Source organism: Adiantum capillus-veneris, chromosome 19 (assembly GCF_014529385.1).
Source record: "Adiantum capillus-veneris isolate H3 chromosome 19, ASM1452938v2, whole genome shotgun sequence".
In the NCBI taxonomy this organism is placed as follows: Eukaryota; Viridiplantae; Streptophyta; class Polypodiopsida; order Polypodiales; family Pteridaceae; genus Adiantum; species Adiantum capillus-veneris.
The window spans coordinates 125,829,219-125,853,634 of NC_140949.1; the positions used below are offsets into that span (position 1 = coordinate 125,829,219).

General features: G+C 43.3%; 1 protein-coding gene across 3 annotated transcripts; it reads right to left on the reverse strand.

The window, feature by feature from the left end:
• Nucleotides 1-854: 854 nt before the first annotated feature.
• Nucleotides 855-23,772, reverse strand: LOC147434815 (putative prolyl 4-hydroxylase 6). Of its 3 annotated transcripts, none has more exons than XM_086491228.1 (9): nucleotides 23,523-23,772; nucleotides 7,207-7,322; nucleotides 4,957-5,046; nucleotides 4,824-4,881; nucleotides 4,596-4,700; nucleotides 3,481-3,538; nucleotides 3,205-3,380; nucleotides 2,359-2,413; nucleotides 855-1,511 (listed from the first exon to the last, which is right to left on the reverse strand). In XM_086491228.1, the coding sequence occupies exons 2-9, from the start codon at nucleotides 7,299-7,301 to the stop codon at nucleotides 1,219-1,221; spliced, it is 930 nt and encodes a 309-aa protein (XP_086347354.1). In that variant the 5' UTR covers nucleotides 7,302-7,322; nucleotides 23,523-23,772; the 3' UTR covers nucleotides 855-1,218. The 3 variants fall into 3 exon arrangements, with proteins under 3 accessions (XP_086347354.1, XP_086347355.1, XP_086347356.1); XM_086491229.1 differs by lacking the exon at nucleotides 23,523-23,772 and adding an exon at nucleotides 23,130-23,295; XM_086491230.1 differs by lacking the exon at nucleotides 3,481-3,538 and having other exon boundaries at nucleotides 3,205-3,306; nucleotides 23,523-23,770.
• Between the last annotated feature and the right edge of the window lie 644 nt (nucleotides 23,773-24,416).

The window sequence follows — 24,416 nt, forward strand, 5'->3', positions numbered from 1 at the left end:
TAAACAGTTAAAGAGAGAAATAAATACGATGACAGGTAATATTGTGATGTGCACGAGTGAGAGAGTAGATAATACCAAATGAGCGTGCCATTCCCAAGAGAGAGCACCTCCTTATATTATGCCATGAGGGTTACATTCCAAGATAGACACTAGCCAAGAAGGTAGGCCTTTCCGGCCAAGCACCCACACACACCACAATATACATCCAAGCAAAAATAAATGATAATTCATGTTTGTTAATCATTTCAGCCGTTTTTCGACTTTGATAACTTTAACTAGTTGAGAGGAAGTAAAAGAGGACTCTAAGAAGCCTTTGGCAAGGTTTTGAAATTTTGAGTATAATTGGAAGACATGTTGAGCTAGGAGTGAATGAAGGAATAAGCACAATACAAAAATGTCAAAAATGCTATTTCATGTTGCATGGAGTCGGATGCTCATATGATTGCCTTCCTTGATGGCAGCTTCCCTTCAATCTTTCTACCCGATTCCATTGCAAGAAATCAACCCACTTACACTCTCAAACGCTAGGTTTCTACGAAAAGTGTTTTGGAATAAAGTTCCTTATCCTAGTATACATACTAGGAGAATTTCAACTTAGTTTGTAGCTTTGTATTTCTTGCTACATTAAGGAAGTAGTGTCTTCCAAGATTAAATTTTCTCAAGTTCTTTATAGGTACGTGGCCACATGTCTACTTCGAGACAGGGTGTTTGCACCTTGCTTGCACCCTAGCATACACTTGATAGATTTCAAGTCCCCACCTCAATGCCAATAGTCATGATATAAGAAGACAACTTGTCCTTCAATTCCATGTCAATAGCCTCGGTGGACCTTATCTCCAAATCAAATCAACAAGTTTTTCTGTTCAATGAAGCACCTTCATTACATTATCATCAGCATGGGACATACAAAAATAAGTCAATCAATAGTACTACCCAAAAAGAAATTGCTTGAAGAAATTCATGAAGCCACGTTTCATTTGTATAATGTACACTGGTTTTTATCCATTACGAAGGAAAATCAACGTTCTACACCCGCAAGCAAAGGAATGATGCTCTAGTTTTCTTTCATTTCCTCTTAAGATGGCTGGGACAGAGACAAATTAAGCCATAACCTTCGGTGTATGGACTGCAAATTTTATTACTCTCATATATAAGAAGCAAAAACCATTCTTCAGAGGAAATTTGGCAGTTGGAAGATGATTGAACCAAAGAACTTTGTTAGCAGACCCTGCAACTTGCTCGACACGCACCGGGATTATTCTCACTTCCAACCATGTAAGAAGGATTCTTTTCACATTCACCCATGGCAGCCCATTCAGCACAACTCACATTCTCGTCCTCACAGCCGCCTGCCTTTCGTTGTTTGTCGAAAGAATCTACATGTATCCACTTGGTGGCTGACCATTTCTCCCCTGCAACCACTGGGCAGCTCCCATGAAGACTAGACGTGTCTGTCTTGGCTTCAGTAGTAAGGCTGAAGAAGAGAAGCGCGTCCCCTTGTATTGGCTTCACTGTAATCAAAAGTTTAAATCACATCAAGGTTATTCACTACTTACATAGTGCAAGGACACTCTAAAGAGAAGAAAACTCTGAAGGGAAACAAGCAAAGAAAAACACAAATGTATCAAAGTGCACTCGACCATCTCTATTTATATGCACACAAAAAGTCTTTTGACTTTCCACTTCCATGGGTCTTTTCATTTCCTAAACTCACACTTCACTTATGCACTCAAGATGTTTTGAAAGGCTTTTTAATTTTCCAAGATTGGAGAGAACTAATGGTTAAAAATAATAAGTTCAAGACACACTGCAAACTCTAAGGAGGAGAAACTTGGGAGAGGTTGAAAGAAAAAAGTTATAATGCATACAAGACATGCATATCGCATGCACACACGGCCACCTCTTTATATATAGAATGCAAAGTCTTTTGACTTTCCACTTTCAAGAAACTTTTCATTTCCTGCGCTTGGTACCCTTCACTTTTGCAGTTCTTTTTTTTTTTGACGTTGTGGAGACCTAATATGTTGATCAAAGATAAAGGTTCATATAAGCTACGTACCTAGAGATATTTCAAGAAAGCCTACAATGATGCTATTAGACTATAAAAAATAACCTGAAAGAGTAAAAGTATGGTTCTGCTGCCTCATCTTTTTAAATTATAGAAAACATCTTGTGTGAGGCAAATTGATCAGTAGAATAAGTACAATACTTATACTACGTATGGTACGGAAACAAGGGGTTAGGTATGCCAATGGATGCAACCATGAATCACATTTTTGTCACATGCCTCAAATGACATCCATCTACATTTAAAATTCCTAGCTGCCAATAACCAGAATCATCCATAGGGAGAATTACCTGAAAGACCTCGTTTTGCACACTCAGACCAAGTGTCATCCTTTACTCGATAGTCCTGCATGCGCAACTAGACTGTCAGTATAAACTGCTCAACCAGAAAATTTGAGAGAGAATTGCTGCTAAAGATCTGCAAGTCCATGAAGAAATATAAAACATGTGTACTCTCATGTTTTTGAAGGTAAACACATTTGTATATCCTTCAAAAAGTTCAGTAACGTCTGAACCTCCAGACTAAAAGAGGGGCTAGGATACTTGCACAAAATACAAAATTAGGCACATGATAATGGAGCAAGACTAAATCAAAATGCATCTTATTTGTTTAAAATCAAACAAAAAGAGGAAAACAATACAACAGTTAGTTTAAACAGAGCTGAGCACAATTAATGAAAACAGATTACTTCATTGCAACTCTGAATAAGAACTAAATTTTAAAGACATATACAATAAGGAAGGGGCAAACACCTGTTTTCTACATTCAAACTTGTATAATAATACAGGTATAAAACAGAAGCTTAAATCTTCATACAAGCTAAAGAATAAAATGATGAGATTCTATAACGTTTTACCCTGGAATAAAGCAATAGACGACCAAATTAAAGAGTAAAATGATGAGACTCTATAATGTTTTAACCTGGAATAAAGCAATAGACGACCAAATTAAACACAATCTGGAAATCTTGGCAAACATGCGATCCCAACTTCATTGCTTATCCAAACAGGAAGAAGAAGCTCTATACTTTTATCATGCATAGCTTGGACACAGCCATGACATCCCTTCATGCACACTTCAAAAGACTCGTGAAAACGCGGCTATTTCTAGTGCCAATGAAAAAAAATATAGCATACCGGTGCGTTTGGGAAGATCGTCTCTCCACCTTTTGTGACATTCGATAGGTACATCAAGACTGTTGCAATCCTGTGACCACCCATTTGAATATTGTAATTGTCCTGGAAAAAATCATAATGTGGCTCATACTTTTCCCCGTGCTCATATTTCAAGACTTGTAATGCTTCCCCATTCTCTGCAGAGTATCACCATGTTAAAAGCAATGTGTGTCCTTTACAATTTTCCATCAAATTCAGCAACAAACAGTTAATGGCACTGTATGCACTCTCAGATACCTTCAGGCAAGAAAGTCCAAGTTGCCATTCTGTTTTCAATGCGTCTCACTACCTCATCCTGCAAACAATTTTATGATTAATAGAAGACCATTAAGTCCTCCACAAGTGCTACTACGTAGGCAGTATTTCACTAGCCGCTCGGATGAAGTCTAGGACTCGGACCTCCACAAATTTCAGTACATTGGCCAGCATTGTTGGGAAGCACAGCTCTTGCATGATGGCAAATGACCCTTACCCAACCATGGTATATTGCTAAAATTTGGAAGCAGATCAGCATCCCTTAGTGGGATCCTAAAATGGCTCAGAAAACAAAAAATTTACTTCCTTTCACAGCATGACATTCCTATCTGTGGTGTTAGACCAGAAAATGAATTTTCATTTGAGAGTCCTCTTGCTAACTTGTTAAATGGCCTGCACTGTATTAGACAGATCCAAAAACCGTCTACATAAGATTGTACATTCTCATTTCTACTTTGCCTGACATCCCATTGTCTACATGCTTTGGATTCGGATTGTGCATGAAAAATTTGCCATTTGAAGAGCTTTATACATTCCTCGTGCAAGGACACCTACTATGTTGCTTCATGGCATTCCACCAGAGAGCAGCATTACCAGTGAGGTGGTTAGCAGCACCATGTCATGCTTTTGTCACTCTCATATGCACAAGATCTAATTTCCCACCCCAAAGAGTGTTCCTCATACATCTTTACAAATTCAGGGAGGAGCACGGTTGTCGCTGGCATTAAAGACTGCCTATTTGATTATTCCCCCCTCCCATTTTGTGATCTAGCCAATGTGTGTTCTTTGCTCTCATTTGGGAGAGTCTCCCCTCTTTGTGCAATGTTACCCTCATGGTAGGGGGAATGTAGCCCATCACACAGAGCTTTAACTAATTTAAGGATCTTTTCTGCTGCAAAAGAAAGCGTCTTTACAAAGGACTTTCTCTATCACCACAAATCATCCACATTATGTTAGAAGCATGCTCACATTCGGTAAAATACTGGGAGAATACATTAAAAATCCTTTTAAAAATGTTACATTTCAGTGATCTTGTGGGCACGAAACGAAAAAAAATTTGCGTTATTTGAAAAGCCGAGGGTAGAAAGAAAATTTACATGGCCCTTATCAATAAACATTCCTGAGCTTGTACGAATATCGCTCAGGACACCCTTTCCCGATTCATTGTCAGCCACCATTGATTTTTCAAGTTTGTTACGTGCCTACAAGAAAGTTATATAGCATTTGTCAGGTTTGATGGGGAAAGTGAAATGAGCACATAGTAGTACAAAACACATACTAGCGCGCACGCACACACAAGCACAGTAACACAAGCCTCATTTTACCAATTGCTTGAGGTGTTCACATTCTTTGTCTGATAGAAATCCCTTATATAAGAACGCCCTGATGAGAAGAAAAACTAAACAGCCGGAATAAGAAGAAATTAGAAGCTAAAAATAAGACTCTGCAGAAATGCACCTTGGCTTCCATGCAAGCTGAATGATCCTGGTAGGGTCAATTATCTGAGCTTTTTGTGAAAGGATTTCAGCTTCGGTCTTCTTAGAGTTTCTGTACCAGCACAAAAGACAAAGAAACTTAAAATGATTAAACTCCAAACTTCCCTGTGCTGAATAACATGCCATCAAAATATTGACATATGACGAGAGCTTATCATTGGTATCATGTATTATGGGTGATGAGTTATTTCATGAACCAAAGGGTATTTGTAATATTTTAAGCTGAGACTATAAATGAATAAAAATGATTTTTTTGCACACAGAACTACTTTATAAATTTATTGGTACCAATTAATAACTTAGCAGACCCGTGAATTTTTCTGTGCCATGTGCAATCTGGGAAATTTATCGGTGTCCGGAAAGTATGAGTGGAACAGTAGCCAGATTCAGTGTAGAACGGATCAGGACAAACACATGAACAGGAGAGTTCCCAATTTGTTCAGAGGTCGGGCCAGTTTGAAAGAAGTCGAATGTTATAACATTAAAATAAGTCTAAAAATCAGTATGTAGCGTGGGATTTTGGGAAACAAGTCAGCGTAGGAAATTACCAGCCCTCTTTCTCTCTCATGCGCCATTTGGCAAAAATTTCCACCCGCTTGGCCATAAAAATTGAAGCGCTACCTATCTGTGGGCTTCTTCAGCAGAATACACACACACAGAATTCTCTTTCAGCTCTCAACTTCAGCCCCCTCTCTGTTCCTGCTCTCAAGAAGGCCGTGCAGAGGCTACGAAGCGCACTCAAGAGGTGAAAGGCAGCCAAAAATCTTGTGAGCGTCCCTTTGTGGATCGCCACACTCAAACAAGTGCTCTACCGGCTGTCCAGACAGTTTTTCAGCTCTCTAACGAGTGACTGACGCCAAATTTCAGCAAAGGCAACCTCGCTTTGGCACTCCGTAAGCAGATATGTAACAGAAGTGATCGCTTCCTCATAGAGGAACACAGAACCAGGCAGACATAGCCATTTCCGGCTACAAGCTTATGAAATTTCAGCCATTGGGCTAATGATTAACATGCATTTTCTTGCATTAAAATAGTTTCAGGAGGGAGAACAATGCAAGCTACTCCGGTTCATGTGTTTGTAAGAATCCGTTGATAAACTAATAGAAAAGAGGGGGACTAGCCCATCTTCAGGTCCCAGTGTCGTGTCCTTCCCTCTGAATTACTTTGTGTGGATTCTTAAACGATATAATTAAATAATTTCATAAGTCTTGAAGTGCTCACTTCCATTTCTGTGACAGTATTAGCAAATTATCTCTTTGCAAATCTAGATGGCTTGGCCCATGTGTAGAGTTTACAAAGCACAAAGTTCGAGAGAGCCTCCAGCCAGCTAATTAGCTACGTTGGAAGATAATATGTATCTGTAGTATTTTATATGCCAATCCCACCCATCAAAGCACTGATGTGATCACAGATCGCCTTGTTAGAATGCCTCGTTGGCCCCTTAACATATGTCCAATCCATTTTGTTCACAAGTTGGAGGCCGGTAAGTGCCTTAAGGGCAGGCCGCCCATCGGTATCCTTGAGCACCATGGTGGTTGAGATTAAGGCTGTAACATGAACACCACCAAGAAAGTCCAGTTGCCCGCAAGAACTCTACCCACTGGCACAAAACCACTTGGAGCATTGTGAAGAATTTTAAAAGAATGGTTTAGCTGGACACATGATAGTCAACGCTACGCACTAAGGAGAAGTGCCGATCGACCAAACTGAAAGATGTAAGACTAATCAACATATCACCACAAAACTTGTGGCTTTGTACCCTTGCGTAGGCTTTGTGTTACCCTTTTTTTCATTGAGAACATTCATTTCTTGCATTCTGGGATGCTTTTCTTTTTCCTTCACCATTTTTAAGGTTTTCTGTGATTTTCCCACAGCATATATTCAGATCTCAGTGCTAAATGTGATATTTAAGGTGCTCTTAAGGGAGGACATACAGTACAGGAATTGAAAGAAAGAAAAGAGGATCGATAGAGCCCTAGCCGAATCATATTATAGCCACCCATTATAGAATTGGCTGGCACATTGAAGTTTTGAACCATACAACATGAGAGCCTGACATTAGAGAATCTTACCGGAATAAACAGGTAAAGTGGCGAAGTGTGATGTGCAAATCTGTTTTAAATTTTAGTGTTTGTGGTATAAGCAAGCACCAAATCTGCTACCATAATGTTACTCTTTGCATGCACATGCAGAGTGTTGGTGCATTACTCACATTTCACCCATCCATCCAGGCAGATCATCCACTGACATTGCTTGTATTGAGCTTCCCAAGACTAGAAAGATCAGGAGAAAAAACCCCAAGGCCATGGCTGATCCAGTTATAAAAAACTGCAATTCCACCAAAACAAAACACCTCAGGATCCTCTCTCTCTCTCTCTCTCTCTCTCTCTCTCTCTCTCTCTCTCTCTCTCTAGGGTTTTGGACCCCTAGATAGAGTCATGAGGTATCAGGACCAGAGATGCCTTGGCTTATATCTACTTGAGCTACACCGACATAGAGACAGTCTGTTGGGGAGACAGGAGTACGACAGTCGCAGAGACAGATCACAGATTTCTTTGGATCGCAGATCACAGATTTCTTTGGATCGAGGGAGCCAAGAGACCAACCACCAGCACAGGGTTGTACCCGCATTCATACCAGAGGCACCCTCATTGACAGGGCGATTGAGCCCGGGAGATCGAGACGACCACGACCGAGACACAGGAGCACACTACATCGACGGAGACTCCAGCAGAGGATCAGAGGCATTCTAGCACGACACCTAGATTGTCATTGAGGGCCTATTCTACATTTTCACATCTCACATTTCACACTTCATTTCAGTTTTCATTTTTACTTTCAGTACTTTTTGTACTTGTACTTCAGACATTGTATTAGATTCACCACTTTGTATCTGATGGTCTCATAGGTCATTTTGGCCTTTTGAAGACGTTAATATATCATTTCATTTCATTTCTCTCTCTCTCTCACACACACACACATTGTGTTGTATTAGCCCCCAGTCACTACTTTCAACCCCCTACTCATATCCTACACAGTTCAAGCTAGCTGCTTAGTTCACATATAGCAGTTAAGATTTTAGTTTTTCACTTTGTACCCAGACATTGTATTAGATCCACCAAGATTGTATCAGTTTGATCTCATAGGTCATTTTGGCCTTTTGCAGACGTTTAATATAATATTTCATTTCACTTGGATGCTTTGCATAGCTTTGCCCATGAAAGTGGTTTGTCTGTCAACCTTGGTAAAACCAAGGTCATGGTATTTAATACGACCCCACAGTGGATCAGGAGGTCAGCGCCCGCATTCACATACGGCCAGGAGACGGTGGAGTATACAGATGCTTACACCTACCTTGGAGTGGTTTTTAGTGGACCAGCATTTTCGTTGAGAAGAGCAGCAAAGACTAGATTGACCAGAGCCCATGCAGCATTGGGTAGATTGGAGAGGATGTGTTCACATGTTCAGTTTCAGGAGCCTCGGACGAAGCTCTGGCTCTCTGACACCCTGGTGGCTTCTGCATTGCTCTATGGAGCTGAGATTTGGGGACCTTCATTGGACCATCATGGGAGGACAGGTCGCACTGATGGATGGGGGGACATGGAGAAGCCACTAGTTTCTATGATCTCACGACTCATTAGAGCCAAGGCTTCAGTACCACGTGCCATTATACGAGCAGAGCTAGCTGCCCCTCCACTAGTGGTTGAGGTGCTCACCAGATCCGTCTCCTTCATACACCGCATCTGGGAACTTCCCAGAAACAGATATGCCCGCTTTGCACTTGAGTCCTCTCGACAGTTAGCCATGCAGGGAGATACAGCATGCTGGTATGGGGAGATGACATAATGGTTTCAAGCGCATGGGTTCAGCATAGACAGACTGCCACCCTTCCAATACTCACTGGATGCACCCTCTCTGACTCTCACACAGTCCAAGATTACCAGGCTCATCCGCCAGGACCTGACTCAGCTAGACATCAGGAGGACATGCATACAGCCAGCACAGGAGCTGGGCACGAAGATTGCTTTCTACAGAGAGCATCTTCTCCAGCTTACAGAGGATGGTTTTGTGACGAGACCTAGAAACATGGACACCCACTTGTCTCATGGGATACGATGTGCTATTGGCCAGATACGCACATCTTCACACCAGCTGCGGATCGAGACTGGGAGATACAGCAGAGTACCAACAGAGGCCAGGCCATGTCTCCTATGTGACCTGGAGCCTGAGACAGAGCTGCACTACACATGCCATTGCCCCGTCTACTACGAGATACGTGGCCGCTTCCACTGCTTGTTCATAGAGGGCTTCGGACCACTCTCCAGAGTCATGCGGTACGAGGATCAGAGATGCTTGGGTCTGGTTTTGCTCGAGCTGCGCAGACACAGAGAGAGCCTGATGAGAGGAGAGCCAAAGTCATGCGGTACGAGGATCAGAGATGCTTGGGTCTGGTTTTGCTCGAGCTGCGCAGACACAGAGAGAGCCTTATGAGAGGAGAGGTCAGCCAGTCTCAGAGACGGATCACAGACTTCTTTAGAGCAGACACTGGACACCCAGAGGAGCTACTACCACAAGAGAGCTCGCTGCCTCACACTGGAGGCACACTAATCGAGCGAGCGACCGAGCTAGGGAGATCCAGACCCCACGACTACGAAGGACTACACAGCATCGATGGAGGTTGCATCAGAGGATTCGGATCACTTTGGCCCAGCATGCACGACGCCCGGTCAGGCTATTGACCATGGAGGAGATTGATGAGATTCGCTAGCGACAGATGCTGGATCTGTTGCGATCTGTGATTTAGCTATCCCACCTAGCTAGATCTTTTGTGATCTGTGATTTAGCTATCCCACCTATCTGCTTAGATCACACCTAGCTGTTTCAGATTCCATAGCATTTTATTCTGTCATTTTATTTTGTCATTTTTGTTACTCTGACTTTGTATCAGATCCACCACATTGTAACTTTTTGGTCTCATAGGTCATTCTCGCCTTCTGAAGACGTTAATATAACATTTCATTTCATTTTCATTTCATTTCTCTCTCTCTCTCTCTCTCTCTCTCTCTCTCTCTCTCTCTCTCTCTCTCTCTCTCTCTCTCTCTTTTTCATTTCATTTCTCTCACACACACAACTATTCTTGAGTCGGGACTCGGGTGAGGCATGGCGACTCTCTCATGAGCACTCCCCCCCTCCTGCCATTACTTCTACAGAGGCCTGGGGCCAGAATGCATCATCTTTGTACGCGCTGATGTGTCACGTGATGGGGTGAAGGAAGCATCGAAAAGGGAATATTTCATTGGTCTGGCACGAAACCCGAACTGGAAAGAGGAATACGCGTAAAGACGCAAGCACAAGAATAAAGATGGGTTCTGTGAAGCTTTTCCTAAAAAGCGGAATATTTTAACATGTTTTCCGGGAAAAGCAGACGCTTTCCCGCGAGGAATTTGTGTTCGCATTGCATTTGTGCCTAAGAACTACACCCAGGGACGCCTGAATGCGCATGTGTAGCATCAATTTTCAATTCACTGAGTTTTATTGAGTTTTGTCCAGGTTCCCATCTTCAAAAGTGACCGGCCGCCCACTTAATAAGTGGACAGGCCATTAAAAATAAAGCAAGAGCTCATAAAAAAAGACCAGCGATCTCTGTATGGCTGCGAAAAAACAACCAGCGTAAGTTTTCTCTCTCCTCTCTCTAGTTGCCCAACGGCAACGATCACTCTCCCCTCTCTCTAGAATCTGTCGCCAGCTCTCTCTGCTATCTTTGGTCGGGTTCGGACAGGCTATTCCTAACGGTCCTCAAAACCAATAAAAGCAACATTCGCCCCCTTTTGTCAGGTGCAGCGAAAAAGAATAAGGAATTTTCTCGGATCTAGTACTCCGCACACAAACACAAGGATTGCTTTACTTCAGTTGAAAGAACTGAATTGAATTGAAAGAAAGAGAGAGAAAAGAGACGACACAGGATGTCGGGTCCCAACCCTCAAGGGCCCCCTTGCTCTGTTGCCAGAGCGAGTACTTTCTTTATTCTTGCACAATGTTGATACAATGACTAAATGCTGAGATGCTGATGCTAATGGATACTGATGTTGGGTATTGGGTATTGAGGTACTGAAGGGGTACAGAGGTATTGAGGTTCTATGTCAAAGACCATGATGTCGACGACGGGTACTGGTGTTCTATGTCGAAGACGATGATGTCGATGACGAGGACGATGCTAACGGCGACGACGACAGTCCACGGACACGACAATGTCGCCGTGACAACGACGACAACACGAGGCTAGGGCTGAAATCTGAAAACGCTAGGGCTGAAAACTAAGATCATTGGGAATCTGCTGCCATCGGGTACTGTGCCGACGACGACGACGACTGCTGTTCTAAGGGCTGAAAACTGAAAACACTGGCTAATCTGTAAGACTGAGAACTGGCGCTGATGTAAGGACTGAAAAATGCGGTACTGTGTCGTGGCGATGACGATGACGACCATGGGTCTATGACGATGACGACCATGGGTCATCGTCAAGTCCGAGACCTGCGATAATGATGATGATGTCGACGACGACTGCATCAAGGCTGAAAACTGAAATCTGTAGTGATGGATGGCTTTCCGGCGAGGATCTGGTGCCAGGAATGGAATCGGGGATGCGACAAGGCTAAAGGGATGGTACTGTTGCAAAAACGTTGATGGCTGAAATCTGCTCCAAAAACGCTAGTGCTGTTGGAGTACTGCTGAGAGAGAGACCACCTGTCGGGTGCAACACTTGGTGCACCACCTTCTGCTTCTACTGAGTGCCCAATGGGTTTCTTTTATAGTTTCTTAAAAATTTGCCCTACCTACTTTTCCAACAAAAGTCACTTATTAATAAATAAGTGAAAATTGTGTAAAAAGGGTTCTATGCCCTGGAAAATGCTCATGCTGAAATGACTATATTGTGCAAGAGAGGGTATGCAACTATGACCGGCCTAGACATGCATGTCCTGCTAGAGGCTCAGAAGGTGCCAGGCTAGGTCCTACGCTAAGACTGACGCTAGACTATGGCAGAAGCATGTCCACATGGAGCAAGTGAAGTGCGCACGTGACACCCTCTCTGGGAGAAAAAATTTACCAACGCTAGCTTGGGAAGAAACTCCGCCGGAGAGAAGAAGAAAGTCATCGCGAGACTACGGAGCATGGAAGTCGCTTTTCCGTGCAAAGAGCAACAGGTATCAATTGTGGATTCGCCATACCAATTGTTGTTCCGTGTTTGTGTGTGTTTGCAACTACTTCATCGCTAAGGAGAAGCGAGAAGCATAGTTACCAGGAACGGGAAAACGAGGAACGCGGAACGGCAACTGCCATAAAACGCCATTCCCTGTTACGAGTACTCACATTTGAAACACGAAACGGGGATTCAGAACGGGAACTTAGAATGGAAACAAGGAACGGAGACCTAAAAACGGTCATTCCCTGTTACTATGGTGAGAAGGCCTCAACCTACGCTTGGGAATTCCGGGAACGGGATTCGGAAATTGTCTGGGGAGCCTCGACTCCGAGTACACACGGGAAAAGGATTGAGAGCTCATCTCTCGGATTTCCCTCACGGGAAGGAACGACCATCGAGTCTGAGAATAGAACGGAGGGGTTTTCTCCGATTCTCGTGCTTGTAAAAAGATTCTCCCTAGTAAAGATTCTCTTTAAGGGGGGGAGACAGCCCATCTTCTGGTCCCAACTACTATGTCGAACTTCTCCCTCAACTCTGTTTAGTTGAAAGATTATTTATTTTCAGCTTGTTGATTATTCGTGTACGCTCAACTGTCAAAGATCCAACTGGCAATGGAGAAAGTCGAGACTTGGTGTATGAAGTGTTGCCAATGCACATACTGCAACGCATTCAGACACCTATGGAACAATTGTAAGATTCGAATGCATCATTTCCAGAAAGGCAAGGATGTCTCTATAATAGCACTAACAAACCCAGAAGCAACAAATCAAGATGGAATGTCAAGCGCTAGGAAGAATGAGGCCAGTACCAATGGGCCAGGAGGAGGTAGGTGTCACAAAGTGATGACGTGGCGGACAGCAGAAACCCTAATTTCTGCCAGAAACCCTGATTTCCGAAAATCGCGGAGGCTATAAATATTTTTTTTGGGGCTCTGCTTTTGGGCATCCCTTGTACCTTTAAATAAGTGGTGAGGGCTTCACTTCTCAGAGCATCTAGACGCAGAGTCTAAGAGTGAAACCCTAACCGCTCTCTTGTACTTTGATGATTGATTAATACAAAAAGAAATACCGAAAGGGGCGCGAGTCTTTGGGGCCAATATCTCTAGGCACGGAACTCCGCCGGGCCAGTGCAAATCTTTTGTGATCTGTGAATTGTTTTGAAGTGGTTATTTGGTGCTGTCGCGGTTGATTCTTGACTTGGAGTGTCCAAGTCTATTACAGTGGTATCAGAGCACGGCCGATTTCTCTTCTACGGGAAATCCGATCCCCGAATTTTTTTTCCGCGGCACCTATGGCTTCACGCAAGGATCAGTCGACTCCCTCTGCATTTGGAGATGCGGGCAGGGATCACAACGAAGATTCCGGCAGAGAGTATGGCCCGCTTTGGCCTACTCAGGCGGAGCGGCGAGAGATGGAACGTCGCCAGTTGATCGGCGATGCAACAAAGATGATGCTCAATTTTGCCAAGGACCCGAAGATGGCAAAATATATGAACCAGACCTCTTTGGAAGAGGTACAGATGGAGTGGCAAAGAACCACAACACTCCCGAAACCCGCTCTCAAGAAACCTTCTGCCTCCAAGAAAATATACGGAGAAGGAACTGGAGAACGTGGTTGATGCACGGATTGCTCAGCTTTTTGACGCGCAAAAGAAAGGCAAAAAGCACGGCAAAAAGCAGAAGAAAGGCACTGAGTTCCCGGGATATTTGGGTCGTCGGTCGACTTTTTGACAAGGCAAAAAAAAACAGAAGCAGCGTGTTCGATTTGAAGCAGTACCCAGTAGTTCTTCTTCTTCTTCTTCTTCTGACAGTTCTTCTAGCTCCTCGGATTTGAGCGAAGAAGACAGAAAAGGTAAAAAGCGAAGCAAGAAGCAACGCTTTGGAAAGGGCAAGAGAAAGGCAAAGAAGGCTAAATCTCGCCCAAAGACTGATAGTTCTACTGAGGACTCGTCTACAGACAGCTCAGATACCGATGACGGAAAGTTTTATGCGAACAAGAAGAATTTTTACAAAGCCAACCAGTATGACTTTCTCGAAGATAAAAGCAAGAAAGTTTGAGAGTTTAAGGAAGGTGGCCACTCGATCAAGTTTGATACTTTTTCAGGATACTCAGATGCTTCGAAGGCTTTGTCTTTTATACAGTAGTTTGACATCGCTTTCGCGGGAGGACGCTATTCAGAGCACTCCAAGATTCGAAGAGCTACCTCTTACCTTGAGGGGAATGCTCGTACTTGGTGGTTCACGCTTCTTTTAAACAAGACTACGCCAGTTAAATGGCTGAAATTTAAAAAGCTTTTTATTTCTTCTTGGTTGACGCGAGAATATGAACGAGATATACGAGCTGCTTGGAACCATCTTCGGATGACCAAGAAAGACACAATCAATGCTTATTGTGAAAGATTATGGAGCTCTTTTCTACCCGCCTCTTCATTCAAGAAGATCTCGTTCAGAGAACAGATTGAGCGGTTTACCTTGGGTCTACCTACAAAGATCCGAGATCACTGCTTGGAACAAAAGTCAGCTTCTATTCAGGAGTTGATGAGTCATGCAAAGCGGGGCTTTGCCATTCACTCTAGCAGTCTGACCTACCCCACATATGAGGCCATGACTCAACGAGCTGAACAGACTTCTAGGAATGAAAGTAGAAAGAAAAAGAGCAACCCAGGGAAAAAAAGATGCACGACCCAAGCTTACTCCTGAGGAGAGAGCTCGCTTCATCAGAGAGGGGAAGTGCTTTGGATGCGGGGAACATGGACATATCTCCGCGAAGTGCCCTAATAAGTCACAGAAAGAACAGAATGATAAAGATGATGACAGGTCTGAGAGTTCGAGAGCAGCTAAGGAATGTGGCAGAAAAGGCAGATAGAAAAGCAGAACTGGTACCACATGGCGTGGGACCTGCACCGAATCTAACAAATGAAAGTACAAACTTTGCCGCTTTTGGGGCAAAGTGAGCCAAGGAGCCAAGGCCAACTTCTTTTCACTTGGAATTGGCGGCTCGATTTGGAATTACGCCCGATAGACTGACGCCACAGGCAGAGGTAGTTCGACTGGCACCCGGATGGGATGTTGCCATTACACCGAGCATTGGCAAACTTTGTTTGCAATGACAGGGGTGTGCAGGGCACGCGAGTGACGTTCTACTCAGGATCCCTTGGTACCACAAGAACTACGCCGTGGTTGACTACCGGGCCGAGAAAGCGACTTTGATAAATGAAGGGCTTAGAGATTGTACTTAATGAACTTCAGTTTCTTAATCATTCTTTTGGGAGAGAACTGAACGTTGGATAAAGGTTGAATATGTTTTGACCTGATCAAAACAACGCCAAGATTTTTCTCCACACTCATGCCGATTGCTTTTCAGAGGGCCTGAAGATCAAACCATTGATCTGATACCTGGAAGCACGCCACCGAATCGGCCACCTTATCGTGTGAGCCGAGTACAAAATGAAAAGATTATGAACCAAGTGAAAGACCTCTTGGAAAAGGGTCTTGTCCAACCTAGTACTTCACCGTATTGCTCTCCAATGTTGTTGGTTTTGAAGAAAGACGGATCTTTGAGAATGTGCATCAATTATAGAGCTCTCAACAAAATCACCATCAAGAACAGATTTCCGATTCCTAGGATCGATGATATACTCGACAGGTTACAGGGATCCTCGTGCTTTAGCAGGATTGACTTGAAGAGTAGATATCATCAGATCAAGATCGCGCCAGGAGATGTCTACAAGACAGCTTTTCGGACGACTTTTGGGTTATTTGAGTTTTTGGTGATGCCTTTTGGCTTAACCAATGCTCCTGCGACATTTAACCGGATGATGGACAGGATTTTTCGAGAGTACAGGCTATTTGTTGGCACTTTCTTTGACGACATCATTGTTTTCTCCAAGAATGAGGCAGAACACAGAGATTATCTGCTTCAAGTCTTTCAAGCATTACGAGATCACACATTAGTGATTAATGCAAAGAAAAGTGAATTTTTCCTACCAGAGATACACTTTTTGGGACACAGTGTGTCAGCAGGAGTGCAAATGGACCCGGCCAAGATAGAGACTATCCGTGATTGGCCCGATTTGAGGAATGTCCATGAAGTTAGAAGCTTCTTGGGACTGTGTTCGTACTACAGGCGGTTCATACGAAAGTTTGCAGAGGTTGCTTCCCCTTTGCATACCTTGACACAGAAAGAAGTACCTTTTTCGTGGGGACCCACAGAGGTGACTGCCTTTCGGACATTGAAAGAGAAATTGACTACGGGACCTATTTTGACTTTGCCGGACTTGCAGAAGTCATTTGGAGTATATTGTGATGCTTGTGGTCGTAGTCTGGGTGTGGTCTTGATGCAAGAAGGCCATGTCATAGCTTACGAGAGCCGTTTGTTCTCTAGGCCGGAGATGACAGCACAGATCTATGAGAAGGAGCTTTTGGCGGTTATCCATGCTCTTACTCAGTGGCGGCACTACCTACTCGGAGCGGATTTTACTGTCTTTACAGACCATCAGAGTTTGCGCTACTTCTTGTCACAGAAGTAGCTTTCGGAAAAGCAGATGCGGTGGGCGAACATCTTGTCACAGTTCCACTTCCAGATTGTCCATGTGCAGGGACAAAAGAATGTGGTGGCAGATGCTTTGTCTCGGAAACCGTTGGTTCTGGCTGTTTCCGCGATACATCATAGGAGCTTCGAGGATATGGTCAATCAGTATGCCACAGATACAGATTTTGCAGATATTTTCACACGGATACGGGATGGGGAGACAGTAGCTGTATACTCCCTTCGGGAAGGCTACTTGATGAAAAAGACTATGTTGTGCGTTACACAGCCGTTGAGGGATAAGGTTATGACTAAATGCCACTGTCCACCTTTTACGGGTCACCACGGCATTGCTACCACCATGAAGGGGGTAGAGAGATACTTCTTTGGGCCGAGACTCAAAAAGGATGTGGAAAAGTTTGTGCGCAGTTGCTTGGTATGCCAGAAGGTCAAGTTTGACAGGCATAAGGCACAGAGATTGTTACAGCCTTTACCCACCCACCCACCCCTGGGAAAGTATTGCAATGGATTTCATTTTTGATCTCCCGAGAACACAGAATGATCACGATGATTTTCTGATTACATGGCACGTCTAAGACGATTGTCTCCGACAGAGACCCCAGATTTATGAGTTTGTTTTGGAAGGCAATTTGGGAGAACATTGGCCCGCAGTTGCAATTCTCGTCATCGTTCCACTTGCAGACTGACGAGCAATTTGAGATTGCCAATTCAGTGATTTTAGATTTATTGAAGTCTTGTATCTCGGATTAGAAGACTCAATGGGAAAAGAACTTACCTTTGGTGGAATTTACCTACAATAACACGATACACTCTTCGACAGGGAAGACGCCATGTGAGATTGTTGAAAGTGCTGCGAAGGTTCCATCCTTCCTCAGCACGAAGATTAGATATTTGAAGCGGATGAATATTCGCAATATTTGGATACGGCTTTTGCCAAGGTTCGCGAGACTTTGCAGGAGTCTCAAGAAAGACAGAAAAAGGCAGCGGATCGCCATCGTTGCGACTTGAAATTGAAGGAGGATGATTGGGTGCTCTTATGTTTTGAGAAGGCACGCCTACAAAAGAAAAAGGGAAAGGAGAGGCTTTTTTCAAAGCTTAGTATGCGATACTACGGACCTTTCCAGATCACTGACAAGATAAATGATGTCTCCTTCCGATTGAAACTGCCAGATACTTGGAGGATTCACAATGCATTGCATGTGAGTCTCTTGAAACCTGTTAAGGGTGATGTGCCTGATGATGGGGAGCCTGATGAGCAACCCGAAGTGAAAGAAAACGAGGAGATCCTTGTTCCTGAACAGATTTTGGCACATAATGATTCAAAGAAAGGTAAAGTCCGAAGGCGGTTCTTGGTTTAGTTCATGAACTTTCCTGCATTTGATGCGAAGTGGATGGAGGAGGAGGACCTAGCAGATACTCCTCGGATTGTGAAACTTTACCTTGATGTTTTGGTTTAGCATAGTCTACTCCAAACAGAACCCAGAATTCAGCTTGGCCGGAGATCTGGTGCAGTGGGATGCACAAAAGGGGAGTCACTCCGCTCCCTTGTCAAAAGATGCCTCGATTTTGATACTAAAGTCACTGATGTCTCTTTGAGCTTCAGGGATACTGAGAGCTGACAGTATTCTGCTGGATGACTTTATGAAATGGAATTCCTGATAATGATACTGATTTGTTCTTGACTTCTTATGAGTGCAGGAACTGATAGCCGAAATGACTGCAGCATTTTGGTCTGATTGATAGATCAATAGACATGGTTGCAATAGGGCTTAGTCAATCGGACCTCGATGAGGTCCCGATTGGACCTAGATGTGATTGCTAGCTACATTGCCGATAAATCATGGTCTAAGATCCGAATGAATGTTGAATGTCATGTGATGTCTGGTGATGTCCTGTGATGTGACTGTCGATTTTGTACATGTGCTAGATGTGTGTTCCTAGTAAGTAGGTACTAACAGTCAGTGTCTGCTAAGACGGTTTATGGCTTTTGTCGGTTTTGCAACCGTAATCGCGGTCGATTACAATGCTTTCAAGAGGGGGGTATGTCACAAAGTGATGACGTGGCGGACAGCAGAAACCCTAATTTCTGCCAAAAACCCTAAAATTCCTGCAAACCCTAATTTCTGCCAGAAACCCTCATTTTCGGAAATCGCGGAAGCTATAAAAATAATAATAATAATAATATTGAAAATGATGAGCGACGTGAATTTTGCTTTTTTTTTATAAAAAAAAAAGAAAAGACTCTCTAAGAGAGAGAGAGAACTGATGCTTTTTATTCTAAAAGCTTTTGGGGCTCTGCTTTTGGGCATCCCTTGTACCTTTAAATAAGTGGTGAGGGCTTCACTTCTCAAAGCATCTGGACGCAGAGTCTGAGAGTGAAACCCTAACCGCTCTCTTGTACTTTGATGATTGATTAATACAAAAAGAAATACCGAAAGGGGCGCAAGTCTTTGGGGCCAATATCTCTAGGCACGGAACTCCGCCGGGCCAGTGCAAATCTATTGTGATCTGTGAATTGTTTTGAAGTGGTTATTTGGTGCTGTCGCGGTTGATTCTTGACTTGGAGTGTCCAAGTCTGTTACAGTAGGTATCAGATTGTTGCTTGTAGAGGGCGAGGCGAGGCAGAGCTGACTTTGCAAAGAGAAATTTCAGCTGCTACATATGTGGAAAATATGGACACTTTGCAGCCCAACATCTTGAAAATGTTAAAGTTGATGCGTTTGAAGAGAAAGAGGCAGACCCAATTCCGGTACGTATGATCACCAGGAGTGCTGGAGTCGTTGTTGAAGAGTTACCGCAGACCCGGTTAAGGAAACGAAGCAAACTGAAGAGGCTCAAAGATGGGAGAAGCAAAGGGCCATTTAGAAGGCCAAGGAGGTAAACGAGTAGCAAGAGCAGAGAGCTTTGGCAGCCAAGATCACAAAGTATCTCGCTTAAAAGATGCCAGAGCAGCCTGAATGCTCGGAGGCCAGGACCATCCGCCAAAGCTTCCAGAGAATTTGAAGACGGAGCTCCCAAAGAGTGAATCTAGTAAGGTAGAAGCTGAAAGGAAAGCCGAGGAACTAGTTAAGGCCTTGGAGGAGTGCCTAGAAGAGGTTCGGCAAGTCAGGGCAAAACTTAACCGAGGCTGATAAAACGAATCTGAGGACAGAACATGATCAGCAACAACAATCTGATTCCTCACCGAAGGATCCATCAGCCCAGGAGATGCAGGAGGAGAGCAGAGGCATGGCATTGTGAAGACAGCTATCCGAAAAGGAAATCCTCCAATTAAGACAGCAGCTTTGGAAATGAACAAGATGAAATCTATATAAAAGAATTCAAAAGATTCTATAGAATTGGATGACATCATACGAACCTTACCAAAGGCTGCTAAGTTTTATCAAAAAGCAGAGGAAGAAGGCATTAGAAGCTATGGCTGTGGATTTGTCTGAAATTAAGGATGATGAAGTGCCACTCATTCAGATCGATTACAAGCTAAGGAAATAGTGGGAGCCACTGTCAGGAGCAATACTGGATGGCCGAGCTGACGTAAACATCCTCGGAGAGCATGTCAGACAGAAGCTAGGGATTCAAGAGATGAACCAGCTCCATTCAGAATTAGAATGGCAGATCAGAGAGTGGTCCATGCCAATGGCTTAGTCGAGAACCTACAGATCAGAGTGGGAAGGGAGAAATTCAAAACCAGCTTTCTTTCTGGTACTCGATATACAAGGAGCTTACAGTATGCTATTGGGATGGCCTTTGCTCAGAAGTGTAGGAGCCATTCATGATTTAGCCCAGGTGTTGACAATTCGAGGACCCAATAGGAGAATCGATGTAAAAACAAATAACACCAGAAGCTGAAAGAAGGCAATGAGACTAGAGGAATTGTTTAGGAAATATGGCACGAAAAAGACCAAACGAATGTTGGCGTCAATGAATATATTTCCTATTGCAGAGATAGACCTCAATGAGGTGCTGCTCGATTGAGAGACAACAGAACATCAAAGGCAACAATATCCAGAGAATTTCACTGAGTTTAACCCAAGAAAAGACCAGTGAATTTGGACGGAAGGTCTCCAAAAGAATCAAGTTAGACAGTTGAAGACTTCAGACCAGATGAGGGCCATAGGCAAACCAATGCAAACACGTTTGATCGAGGCAGTGGACAAAGTAGAGTTGACAAGACTGGGAAAATTGAAATCCCTTTAACTAATATGCAGCAGGGATAAGCACAAATAAGGAAGTAGAATCGATGGCAAAGAGAAAAGGTGGTAGACCAAATTGGTTGTTGCCAAATGATTAAGAAGTTAAAGAGTAGAATCTTGGTTCAGAGAATAATCCAAAGATGGTCAAAATCAACAAACATATGAAACCAAAGATAAAGAAGAAAGCCAGGCAGCTGTTCCAAAAGTATAAGGATGTTTTCGCCTGGGAGCATACAAGCCTGAAAGGTGTGGATCCAGAGGTATGCCAACATAGGATACCACTAAAACCAGCTACATGATCGATAAGGCTCCAGATTTATAGAATGAATCTAAATTACGCCAAGAAGAGATGGACAATTTGTTGAAAGCGGGATTCATTACTGAAGTGGCAAGCAGTGAGTGGTTGTTTCCGATAGTGGTTGTCCTGAAGAAGAATGGGAAGCTAAGCGTCGGTGTTGATTATCGGAAGTTAAATGCTCAGACCATCAAGGACCCCTTTTGGTTTCCATTCACTGATATGAGATTGTTGGCCACGAGATGTACAATTTCATGGATGGATATAGTGGCTAATTGGCATGACAATAAGCTGAAGGTCAGATGTTTAAGAAAGGGGACTTGGTCTTGCTATGTTAATCAAAATTAGTCTCAAAGAAACCTAATTGAAAATAGCATGGTCAAGGCCATATGAAGTGGATTGAGTATTCTCGAATGGCACAGTTCGACTGAAGGATTTATCTGGACTGATGCTACCTGGGGTCTATAACAGAGCAAAGATCAAGTTATACTACTCCATAGGTTAGATGAACCTCCTGCACCACGAGGGCAAGACAAAGATGAACCTGATTCTGAATGCCAACTATTGGATTTGTTCATGATTAGTCCAAAAGAAGTCGGGACATCTGAAGGACGGGATGCAAATGATGATTTGAGGATTACCAGAGTCCAAACCAGAGAGTCAATAATCAGAAGGCATTTGAACCTCCTAACGGTCAGTGGCTGTGCATTAAAGACCGAATCTTCCGCCAGTCACATCAACTTACTCATCGTACGCTTTGCCATCATCATCCAGCAAGTTCTCCTTTTCTGCACAAGGCTTGTCGCAAGGCTTCGCGATGGTGAGAAGAGGAGCATTGATCTTTCAAGACAACAAGGCAATTATTGACGAGAAATTGAAGAATTACAACAAGTTGTGGCATCAGCCAAAGCCCAATGTTTTTGTGCCTCATCAGAACAATTAGCAAGCATGTATTTCAACAGAACAAGCGAGCACTGTTAAAGAAATGGGGTATGGAGGTGGTAGTCGAAGCTACCAGAGTACCATTTGATGCCACCATCATCCGGCAAGTTATTCATATTGATACTAGCACAGTCATCATTAATGGCAGCCATTCCAGAGCTCAAGGAACTGATCAACTTGGAACACTTAAGATTCCACCCCAAACGGTTCAGAAGACAACACTGAAAAAACTCAAGATAAGCGGAAGTGCTAACATTAGTTCAATATTTAGAATTTTAGAAATACAACAAAATTCAAAGAAAGGGAAGGAGGAATGTAGACGGTGGGAACGGATCTTATTCAAGCACTTGTACATAGTCGGGTCTGGTATTTACAATTAGTGATTACTACAGTAACTGTAACAAGTGTAGTAAGTCGGAACCCACTACGGGTATCTATACTTAGGACCCGCTACTCTCATTTTGGCATCGCTAGTCTTTAGTCATATTACTCCATTAGGCAGTCTTGAGTCATTGTACTTGTCGAGTTGTTGTTCACAAGGCAAAGGTTTTTCATCTGTTTGAAATTCCGTCACATGACGATTGTATGTTACATTATGGCATTGAGAGCCAGTTTATGGAGCAGGTTGGTTCGACTTGTTCCCGAAGGAAGCACACCTGATTCCTACCTAGGTCCTAGAGAAAAGCATGCCTGCTCTTTCTCTCTCCCTCTCTCCAACTAGGAGAGAAAATCAGTTTAGAGAAACAAAATTTTAGGGAAAAAAAAAACAGCAGTTCTAAAGACAGGTTTTTTGCCAGGAGAAAGAACATTGCTTGCCACTCCTATAGAGAGAGAAAACAATTTTAGAAAGAGAAAATCTATGCTATGTTTTTCACTCCTCTTTCCCTCTTTCACACAGATCAGAGACACAAAGTAGTTGCTTTACAATAGCACCGTTGTTTCATACGTTGTTTGTCTTACCTTGAATTTTCATTCAAAAACCATGCCCCCACAGTCATGACAGTTGTTTGGTAGACAGCAGGGAACCCTAGGAGAGAGCATCTTGTTTGTCCTAAGGCCACTGTCTTGCTTTGGGGCAGCTAAAACACAAAGATAAATGTAACCATAAAAATGACCAGCATAATGTCATCTTTGCTTTTCACCTTTCACTGGGTTGTCTAGCCACTGAACACAACACAAAGTAACTACTATGGGCATGCTAAAGAGAGGCATCTCATAAAATTGCGCTCTCTCTCTCTCTCTCTCTCTCTCTCTCTCTCTCTCTCTCTCGTTCAAGACATTGCTTCTATGACGTTAAAACACCTCTTCTTCTTCTTCTTCTCTCTCTCTCTCTCAAAAAGAAGCCCAACTGACCTGCAAGATGTAGCGAAGCGCTCTGAACTCCTGCAATGGTGTTTCTGGCTCTCTGCGTCGCACTAGAAACACCAGAAGTCAGCGCCTGTCGGTTCTTTATCGTGCAGTCAACTTCCGAGTCGGCCTCTAGGCTAAAAGGTCCACCTTCTATTTTTACCCGCAAGGAAAGCAAATCCATGATATTCTCAAAGCAAAAAAACCCAGAGGAATAGACATTCTCCAAACTAGTACGCGAAGGCGGCCTCTCTCTCTCCCCCTCTCTCCCTCTTTATCGCGTGCGAACAGACTTTTTTTAGTTTTGGACTTTAGCTTTCAGGTTGCAGATTGTGACACGTGTAAAGGGATCCCTCTTTCGCCATATTATGTTAATAGATTGGGACTAGAAAGTAAGAAAAGACAAAGCACGTACTCTAATTTTTATTCGTTAGGTTCAAAAGAGAGCTATTAGAGTCGAGTCCCACATTTATATGTATTCTATAATGGCAAAGGGAGTGCTCTTTACACGTGTCGAAAACTGCGAGATGAAAGCTAAAGTCCAAAAAAAAGACAATCCCCTTTGCGCATGATAAAGAGGGGGGCCGTACTATATCATAATAATAACATTCGTGGTTTCAATTTCATTTGGTTAAGCAATGCAGTTTAATTTGGATATTAACAAGGTTATGAAGACAAGGGCCCCCAAGCATTTTGCTCTATATTACGAAGGAAAAGGAGAGGATAACCAATGAAAAAGCAAGGGATTGTTTGCACGATCTTGAAGATTGACTTTGAGTCACTAAGAAGGACTTCCCGCTTTACTTCATGATCCAAAATTGGTAGCCACCAAAAGATTTTGATTCTCTTTGTTTGCAGTATAAGTGTGTGACCGTTCATTAAGAGTTGATATTATTAATA

Bases quoted from the DNA above. Each gene is read 5' to 3' on its own strand.
- LOC147434815 (XM_086491228.1), bottom strand. From the start codon at position 7,301: ATGGCCTTGGGGTTTTTTCTCCTGATCTTTCTAGTCTTGGGAAGCTCA. The intron at 3,539-4,595 runs GTAAATTTTCTT...AATTGTTTGCAG, and splicing joins TGTTTATTGATAAGGGCCAT to GATGAGGTAGTGAGACGCAT. The intron at 2,414-3,204 runs GTATGCTATATT...TTGCGCATGCAG, and splicing joins CGATCTTCCCAAACGCACCG to GACTATCGAGTAAAGGATGA.